Source organism: Hylobates moloch, unplaced genomic scaffold, assembly GCF_009828535.3.
Source record: "Hylobates moloch isolate HMO894 unplaced genomic scaffold, HMol_V3 SCAFFOLD_1, whole genome shotgun sequence".
NCBI lineage: Eukaryota > Metazoa > Chordata > Mammalia > Primates > Hylobatidae > Hylobates > Hylobates moloch.
Window position 1 is genome coordinate 135,200,387 of NW_026652276.1, and position 10,320 is coordinate 135,210,706.

General features: G+C 47.6%; 1 protein-coding gene across 1 annotated transcript; it reads right to left on the reverse strand.

Moving 5' to 3' along the window:
- Positions 1-9,118: 9,118 nt before the first annotated feature.
- LOC116812563 (uncharacterized) lies at positions 9,119-9,754 on the reverse strand. The gene has a single exon (XM_032758347.1). It carries the CDS (start codon positions 9,752-9,754, stop codon positions 9,119-9,121), a length of 636 nt encoding a protein of 211 aa, XP_032614238.1.
- Positions 9,755-10,320: the final 566 nt, after the last annotated feature.

Sequence of the window (10,320 nt, forward strand, 5' to 3'; positions counted from 1 at the left end):
TCACACTGGCAGTAGTGGGGAGCATAAACTAGACACAGACTTCCTAGACCATTTAGAGGAAAGTTCTATTGATGAAATTAGATGAACAAAACTTGGCAACCACATGACATTTAGGTATTTCAAGTTTTTGCAGAGATCATGGGCCCTTTCATGATGCCTAAAAGTAGCAGAAAATTGTGCATCCTTATATCCAAAATACAAGTAATGTACAATAGGCAGAGAATAGCTGCCTGACTCTGGACTTAAGAGTTCAGCCTAAATTACACCCTGCTACACACCCTGATGCACAACAACGAGATGCCACTTCACACTTATCAGAATGGCTGAAATCCAAACCACTGACACCAATGCTGGCAAAGATGTGGGCCAACAGGAATGCTGCTTCACTGCCAGTGGGAATGCAAACTGATACCACCACTGTGGAAGACAGTTTCACAGTTTCTGCTACTGAGGCAACGCCTCACCATTGGAGACCCGCTGTACCTTGGAGCCCTCTCCAGTAAAATGAGGATAATGATGGAGTCTACCACACAGCCAAGAGTGAGCTTCAGAAATAACCTATGTAAAGATCCCAGCAAAATGCTTGGCAAGTGGTGGGATCTACCTACTACTCTTCAGTTGATTGTCTCATTATCTGCAAAACTGTTTAGTCAGCAAGACGGTACTGGGCCAAATCACCCACTTCACAAGTAAGGAAACCCTAACAAAGATGATTTATGATTTATGGCAGAGCTGGATTTGAATATGGGTGTCTTGATTGTCAATTCAATGTTGCTCCCCTCAGCAATGACATGCAGCCAAGCAATTACACTATTGGTAGTGAAAATAAAAGTTAAGAAATTCTGATGAAAGATAAAATAAACAATCAAAATAAAAGCACAGGATTATTCCCAGAAGATGCATCTTCAGCCTTCTCTCCCCTGCTCTCAATCCACATCTCCACCTGTTTAGTCCGTTTTCACACTGCTGATAAAGACATACCCAAGAGTGGGTAATTTATAAAGAAAAAGAGGTTTAATGGACTCACAATTCCACCTGGCTGGGGAGGCCTCATATTCACGGCAGAAGGCGAAAGGCATGTTTTACACCGCATCAGGCAAGAGAGAAGCGCCGAGCAAAAGGGGAGAAAGCCACTTCTAAAACCATCAGATCTCGTGAGAACTCACTCACTATCACAAAAACAGCATGAGGGTAACTGATCTCATGATTCAATTACCTCCCACTGGTACCTCCCACAACATATGGGGCTTAACGGGAACAATTCAAGATGAGATTTTGGTGGGGACACAGCCAAATCATATCTCCACTCATCTTACTGCCACTCCATCTCACTCTTATTCGTAATGTACCATAAGGTGCTGTCAAAGAGGATCATGCTTTTCTGTGAATTATCTCACTTTACCCTCATAGGTGTTCAGTGGGTAAGCAGTAATTGCCACCTGGCTTTGTCATATTTGTTACAGGTGCATTATTTTATCAGAGGAAATTGAGGTTCTAACATGGTTGGTTATTGAGTGTGTAAAGTTAAACAAGCAAGAGCTCAGCCCTGGAGGAGTCCAGTATTCAGTGGGGAAAACAGGCCTTGAACGAATGCCTAGTGTGCCAGATGATAAACCGTACCCTAGAGAGATAAGCAACCTGCCCTGAAGAGCACAGACAAGGAAATATTTTATTGTAGTTCTGAGTGTCAGTGAGGAGGATGGATGGACCCCAAAGTTAGAATAAGGGTGCCCTAGAGTTAGGTTTTGAAGGATGAGTAGAAGCTCACCAGAAAGGAAGGTGTTTGAGCCAAAGGGGAGTAGCATGAGTGATGTCCATGAGCACAGACACTGAACTGCTGAGGAACTGAAAGAATGTGGACAGTGCTGGAGGGGTGCATGCCTAGGCAGGGAGTAGCAAGAGAAGAGGCTGGAAAGACAGGCTGAGGCCTAGATGCCTCTTCAGAGAGGGAGGTGAGGCTTCATTTCAAAGACAGTGAGGAGCACTTGGGAAGTTTGTGAGCACCGAATTCAACTCTTTGGCTTTTGGAAGAGGCACCTATCATGGGCTCCTCCTTCTGACACCATGTCTTGTCTTAACAGTACCGAGGCTGTTCACCCCGCAGAATCCCATGGCAAACACAGACCATCCATTTTACTAGGGACTGAGTCTGTCCCTTTTGTGAGCCCACTGGAGTCACAAATGAGGCATAATGGGAGTAGCATACATGATCAAGAGACACTTATCTGGGCCAAATCCATTTGTTCATGAGAGTGATTTATCAAGAAAGCAAATCCACTGCCAAATTAGGGGAGCAGGAGTCTCCTGGAGCTGATGCACGCTTGCTGGCAGAGCATTAACGTCACTGAGCTCCACAGTCAGAGAGCCATCGCAGCTCCCTGGCCATGCCAGTGCCTCCCCGCCATCCACAGGACTGTTTAGGAGGGGACCTCACCTCTTAGACCACAGCACCATACGAGCGCACCAACCAAGCAGAAAGGCCTTAGAATCCACGGAAGTTGTCATGAGCCCTTCGGGCCCCACCAATGTGATTTGTAGCCCTCAGGGTGACCTCATCTGGGGGCCAACTCAGGTCCTCCAAGAAGACACTGGGCGCCACTAGGACTGAAGAAGTTATTTATCACCTGCAGCATCCAGGATTGCAGGAGGAGGGAAGCATAGAAAACGACCAGCCACCCATGGTTCAGGAAACACCCTGCCCAAATATTATTCTGCACCAGGCATTTACTGCCCTTCTCAGCAGCCCTCTGGGTTCTGGCTCTGGGCCAGTGCCATGCCCTGTGGGAGGAAGCCCTTTCCATCCCCACCATCCCGTCCAGCCCTCTCAGGTGACATCGGACCCAGCCAAGGAGCTTACCAATCTAACTGGCGAGGAACCGCCTCACTGCCCGTGAGACACATAAGTAACTCGGGGCCAGGACCTCCTGTTGTTTTGTAACATAAGTACTTTCCACCCAGGGTGCATAAGTCAAGGAGGGTTTGATTGTGGAGTCCAAATCGCCGCTATCGCGGTGTTATTGTAGCCTCCCATTCTTCCTTCTGATTACTCTGCTCAACATAATCTACAGCGGTCAGCGATAAACCTGCTGGCACTCAATTTATAGGCAAACAATTCCTGTCTCTTGTCAGACACTTATCTTTTCCAGCAGTCAAAGAAAAACTATATATAGTGTCTCTCTGGCGTCTAATCCTCTTTTTTTTTTTTTTTTTTTGGCAGAAGGGAGACATCAAGGTTTTATGTTGGGTGAAAGGGAGCAGAGTTTAGCTTCTTCCTGGAACATAACAAATGGCTGTGTACCAGGGTGGAGCCAGCTGGCAGCACAGGACTGGCTGTAGAAAGAAGAGGCAAGGGAGGGGAGGAGCAAGGCTGGAGATGAGGCCATGACGTAGCCTGTAGGTGATTAGCCCAACACACAAACCAAGTGAGACAAAAGCAGGATTGGTATTGGGAAGGAAAATGGCAACAAGACGAATGACCAAGAGTGGTCCTCTAGAAAACTCTCCCTTTTTCTTCCCAGAACTCGGTGTCGTAGTAATGCCATAGGAAGTCTGTACGGTGCTTTCTTGATGAAGCATTTTCACATCATGTGATTGCATTCCCATGGTAATCCCATAAGGCAGGTTGAGATAAGAACTACTCCCATTTTTAGATGAGAAAACAGATATGCTAAATGTGCTTGCCAAAGGTTATAGCACTGGTAAGTAATAAAGAGAAGGATAAAAAGTCCTGGCTTTCTGACATTTAATCCACTGCTTTTCCCATTCAGTCCATTGTAGGGTTTATTCACCTTAGGCTAACTCAGTTGCACCTGCACAGTCACACACACACACACACACACACACACACACACACAGCCTTAACACTACCAGTAGCCAAATGGAAACACAGAAAAGTGGCCAAAACTTTTTTCTTATGGCAATATTTATAATACTGTCTGTCCTCTATAGAGATGCAATTGATTACTGCTCAGAAATTATTATTAACACTTCAGAAGAAAAGCCAAAATTAGACATCAGCAAAAGAAACCTTCGCTTAATTGGCTGTTTTCTGTCCTCCACTTTTGGAGAAAAAAATAAATGCTCCAAAAAACAAGTTGATAAAAAGGATTTTTTTGGCCAGGCACGGTGGCTCACGCCTGTAATCGCCGCACTCTGAGAGGCCGAGGTGGGCGGGTCACCTGAGGTTTGGAGTTCAAGACCAGACTGACCAACATGGAGAAACGCCGTCTCTACTAAAAATACAAAATTAGCCGGGCAAGGTGGTGCATGCCTGTAATCCCAGCTACTCAGGAGGCCCAGGCAGCAGAATTGCTTGAACCCGGGAGGCAGAGGTTGCAGTGAGCCGAGATCGTGCCATTGCACTCCAGCCTGGGCAACAAGAATGAGACTCTGTCTCAAAAAAAAAAGGATTTTTTTTTTTTTGACAGTGTCTCTCTCTGCTGCCCATGCTGAAATGCAGTGACACGATTATGGCTCACTGCATTCTCAACCTTCCAGGCTGAAGCAATCCTCCTGCCTCAACTTCCCAAGTAGCTGGGACTACAGCCACCATGCCTTGCTAACTTTTGTATATTTATATGTATATGATGTATATGTATATATATTGCCCAGGCTGCTCTTGAACTCCTGACTCAAGCAATCATCCTGCCTCAGCCTCCCAAAGAGCTGGGATTACAGGCAAGAGCAACTGCACCTGGTTAATATTTTATTAAGGTCATGACCCAAGATTACTCAGCTCAATTTCCAAAGCTACACCCCTAGTCCTCTATTGCATGAGCAAAAAGTGTACATTCCATTTGCTCTGCTTCCTAAAACAGAAAAGATATACGTAGTTAAGGCAAAATTGCATCAGGAATTAAAACCCAAAAGGGGGGTTTGGTTACCATAAAATTAAAAGAATAGTGCTCTCCATTTCCCAAGTGTTCCAGGTAAACAAAGCTTATCTCTACAGGACCTTAGGAGGCTTTTAAAATACTTACAAAATACAATAACTGCTTGCTAAAGAAAAGCACCTACCAGCTTTAAATGAATTTTTAGGGTATAGCCCCATTCTTTATCCCGATTCCAGATCAAATTCCTCTACCAGAAGTACTGTGACAATCTAAATCGAATGTTTCTTTCCCCACTTCTGGTCCTGACCGTGCTTGTTTCCGACAAGACTTCGTCAACAGCAGTACTTCTTAATGAGGACTGCTCTGGGCAGCCATGTGTGATGTAGGTCCAGGAAGCAGGGGGTTTCAGGCAAACTGGAGACAAATCCCAGACTTATGAGGTGCCTAGTGAGTGTCCAGCAGATGCAGGGCAGAGCCACGTGAGGCTCAGGAGGGTGTAAGGAAGCTGTTTTGACTCAAAACAAGAAGAGAAGACTGGAACCCAGACAAAAGGGCCTTGGTCCTCATGGGAGAAAGGAACTGAGATGTGACATTGGCCCTTGGAGCAGAGGCCACAGGCTCTGCTCTGCCCTTGAGGAGCTGCCAGTGGACTATCAAGGCAATAAGTAAGTGCCATGCACAAGGATGAGGAACTACGGGGGCCCAGGAGAGATGGTAAGTGGGTCTGATCATGTAGTCCAGGCAAGGTTTCATGCTGAAGGTGACACTTGAGAGGAGACTTGAAGGATTTTTCTAGAAGGAGGAGGGTAGGGGACACTAGGTTGAAGGACTAGCTTGAACAAAATTAAGGAGGTTGCAGTGGGTGAAATGGTGGCCCCCAAAAGATATGCCCACATCCTAAGCCCTAAAAGCTGTGAATGTGGCCTTGTTTGGATAAGGGATCTTTGCAATCTGGGTGGGCCCTAAGTCCAATGACACATAGAGAAAGATGCCACACAGAGGAGAGACACACAGAGGAAAGGAGAACGCCACGGGCAGGAGGTGGCAGGGATTGGAGTGATGCAGCCCCAGCCAAGGCGCACCTGGAGTCAGCAGAGCCTGAAGGAGGCATAGAAGGACCTTCCCTGGAGCCTCTAAAGGAAGCACGGCCCTGCTAATGCCTTGATTTTGAAAGTCTGGCCTCCAGAACTGTGGGAATAAATGTCTGCTGTTTCAGCCATCCAAGGGTCTAGTCACTTGCTGAAGCAGCCACAAGAAACTAACAGACAGCTATGAAAGGAACCCTAGTCCTGGGCCTGTTTGCCCCGAGAGCCACTCCTCATCCATTTCCTGCTCTGCTGTCTATGGCAGGGGCTGACCCCTGTAGGCTGTGTTTCCCCAGCTGCCCCAGATCCCAGCAGGGCTCAGCCAAGGAGACACTGACAAGAGTCTGAGGGTGGGAGGAAGAGAGCAGTCAGGGAACTTCTTCTCTCCTCTCTCAGCCTGCAGTGGCATCTCCAATCAGTGTCCATCTCCTCCACGGCTCCAGCTCCCACTACATAGGATTACAGTGATTCCCACGTGCCCTGAGTGACCCCAGCCTCTCACTTTAACTAAAAGTCATGATAGCTTCTGGGAATTATCCCAGAAGATATCTACTCCAGAGATACTAGAGCACAGGGCGCATGCGGGGAGGGAAGACAACAATTTTTCCAGACTAGGGGGGAAGGGGGCAACGGTCTCTGGATGAAACTGTTCCACCTCAGATCATTAGACATTAGACTCTCATAAGGAGCATGCACCCTAGATCCCTCACATGCACAGTTCACAATAGGATTCGCACTCCTATGAGAATCTAATGCGGCAGGTGAGCTGATCTGGAGGAGAGGGAGCTCAGGCAGTAAGGCTTGCTCACCCGCCACTCACTTCCTGCTGTTCCCAACAGGCCACAGACCACAGACTGGTACCGATACATGGCCCCGGGGTTGGAGACCCCTGGGCTACTCCACAAACACTGAATGATATCGGCACAAACAGCGGGGTTTGGGGGCTCCTCTCCGAGGGCAAACATCAGCAGAAGCTGCAAGCTGTCATCCCTGACTTGACATCCACTGGTACCCAGCTTGGTCGTCATGAAGGTGCCAGACATTTCTTGGTAGCAGATTGTAATCATTTCCTGGGATGACCACGACAAAGTACCAGACTGTGTGACTTCAACAACAGAAATATATTTTCTCACCATTCTGCAGGCTGGACGTCTGAGATCAGCGTGTTGACTTCTTCCAAGGTAGGGTTCGTTCCTTCTGAGGCCCCTGTCCCTGGCTAGCAGGTGAACGTCTTGTCTTCTCCCTGTGTCTTCATATGATCTTTCCCTTTGTGTGTGTCTGGGCCCAAATTTCCTCTCCTTATAAGAATATCAGTTATATGGGATTAAGGCCCAGCCTAACAACCTCCTTTTACCTTAATTACATGTTAAAGGCCATCTCTGCAAATACAATCACACTCCGAGGTACTGAGGGCTAGGATTTCACATATGGATTTGGGGGAACAAAGTGCAGCCCCTAGTCAGGACTTAGGTGTCAGTAGCAGACAGAGAGAATAGAAGACATAGCATGCCCCGTGGGAACTGCACACACCCAGCAGAAGAGGCCAGCACAGGGGGAAGGAAGGAAATGGAAGATGCCTTGGAGGAGTCAACCTGACTACTTGGGCAAGTCACTACTGGCCTTGCTTCCAAGGGCATGTGAAAAACCCCAAGGACTTCCAGAAAGCTCTAGCTGAGGTACTAGTGGCTGGGAAGAAAAAGAGTCAGTGAACAAAAGGTTTGCATTATTAATGCAACTCTGTTTGTACCCACAGGTTGATGAAATCTATTAGGGGAAAATCTGTAGATTTTGGAAGGAGTTAAGTTCTTCCTATGGCCCGGCCCTCCCCACCACAACACAAACATACACAGGTGGTGTCTGGCCTCCTTTACATGGCACCCCTGCAGAGGTGAAAACAAGAAACCAGGCCATGCAGAGAGTCATTGCAAGTAAAGGGAGACTCAGACAGAGGCTGCGGGAGCCGGCCCAGCTACGTTTGTGTGTTGGCCACATGCAGCTTGTGCGGCCGCTCCAGGACCCTAAGCCTATGTCCAAGGGAGCCATAGACACGTGCTTTTGCTGATGAGCCACAATTTATTAATAGGAGACTCTGTGGGGTGCACCGCAATAAATTGTGATTCGTGAAATTTATAAACTGAGATAGCACTAGCAAGAGGTCCTGTGAATTGTAATTCTCTCGACCTGACAAATGAACTGCTTTGAGCAGCGACAGCTTCAGCCAAGTAAGAGAAATAAATCAGCTGGTGGAACTGTGGTAAGAAAGCAAACAGTTTTATTGGTCTACGGATCTTGAGAAATGTTGATTAAGTCAGATCTGGAATCCCCCTATAGTCGTTTTACAAGCTGCTTTATCCCAGAGACCCCCCAGGCCTCTCCATGTTACCACAATCTCCCAGGAAAAACAAGGAGTGAGTTACACTGTGTTTAGGGTAGGAAACAAAAATATATATTTTTATGGTCCTGGGAAAAGGTGAGTCCTACCATTCATTCGAGGCGGCTTCTGTATTCCCCAGGACTACATTAGAGGAAAACTTCCTGGAAGGCTTTCCACAACTGATAACCTCTCAGTCTCCAGAGAGCAAAGAATAGAAAATACCTTGAGTTGTGGAAGCCATTATGTGAAAACAAATTTAGAATAAATGGGACTGATCAGAGATTAGTGTTTGAACTAACAAACTATGGGTTTACTTGGCAAGTTAAGAGTAGAAACATGAATTCAGTGGGCAATGTTGAAACCGTAGACACTAGAACAAACTGCTTTAAATTGTATTTATGTCCTGAGAGAACCCATTTGCTATCAAATAACTAATTACACTCCAGTCTGTTCATTGAAGGAAGCCCCAAAAGACTCCCTTCCAGAAAGCGGTCTGGTTTCAGCCAATGGTTACATTTATTTTTAAATGTAGCCCTCAATCTCAAAATGGGCGACAGAACGAGACTCCACCTCAAAAAAAAAAAAAAAAAGTCATATTCCAGACTTGTATTCCCTCAGTTGATACAAATTACCAGGCAGGAACTATTTAATTCAGAAGTTTATTTGCAAGACCCCAGGAGAAGAGAGGTAGCAACTTCAGAGAAGGGAAGGGTAGGAAAATATTGATTAGCCATCTATGTGCCAGGCAGCATGTTCAGGGCCTCACAGCCTTCAAGAAGCTATTATCACCTCATTTTAGACAGGAGACCGAAACTCGGAGATGTTCATTAATTTGCCGTGGCCACACAGCATTGATTGGAAAAGGCAAGGACGAACTGACAACTAAGTTCATGCCCTTTCCAGAGTATCATGTCACCTTTCAAAATTGAGGAACCTAGAATCTTCCAGTTGATCACTCTCTCCATGTGCCCCAGCCTCTTTCTGCCTGCAAATGCAGATCTAACTGGATCCCAGAGACGATCACTACCTCCCTTATTCTTCACCATCTCTATGGAAGGAACCCCCACCTCCTCCCTGGGGCAAGGTGCATGGAAAACTGAGTCTGCGCCACCCATGGGGCAAGGCTGCCATGCTTGGACGGAGAGGCTAGGCATTCCAGACAACTCCCCCCGCCCCACCCCCACAAGGAGAGCCTGCGGGGTAGGGTGAGGAGGTGCTGGGGAGTTTCCAGTTTCAGGAGCTGGTTGCCCTAAGATGGAGAAAGACAGGTCACAGCGGTGCTCCAGTGCAGATTTGAACAATTTGTTGCAGCCACAGGAAACTTCCGAAATGTCTTTCCCAGCAGCTCTGGCTCCGCCAGGAGCAGGAGCATGTTTGTGTGGCTGCAGGGCACCGGGAGCAGCGCTCTGTGCTCTCCCGGCTCCCTGTGGCAACAGGAGCAAGAACTTCAGGGGGTCAGGCATAGAAACCACAGCAATGAAATCTGACTTCAAAAACACAGAGCCGCGATGTCCACTTCCAGAACACACAACGTCTGGATGGATCACCAACAAGATTCCTGCGACCTGAGGTGGAGGCAGGGCGGGAGGCGTGCCTCGGGCCTTGTGGCTTGCGGTGGCGGGGGGCGGGGGAACCTGTCTCCCTCGCACCCCCCGCCCCCCTCCTTCACTCATTGTTGCGGGGCTCCCAAGTGAGTGTTCTCTAAGCACTCCAATGGCCTCATTCCCAAGTACTCCTCCCATCACTTTATCCCCAGCTCTAAAAATTGTTCTTGCTTCCTCTTAGCCTAGAGCAGTGCTTGAAGGAGGATAGAAATTTCCTGGGGGTCCTGTTAAAATGCAGCTTGTGATTCAGCAGGCCTGGGATGAGCCCAGGCTTCTGTGTGTCTAACAAGTTCTCAAGTCCAAGGATGCTGTTGGTCCCAGGACCACACTTTGAATGTCAAAGGCCAGTACCTATGTCCCAGATTCCTAAGTCTGGTGTTCAAAACTCTAGGCCCCTCCCCCTAGACTACCTTTCTTACCTCCTT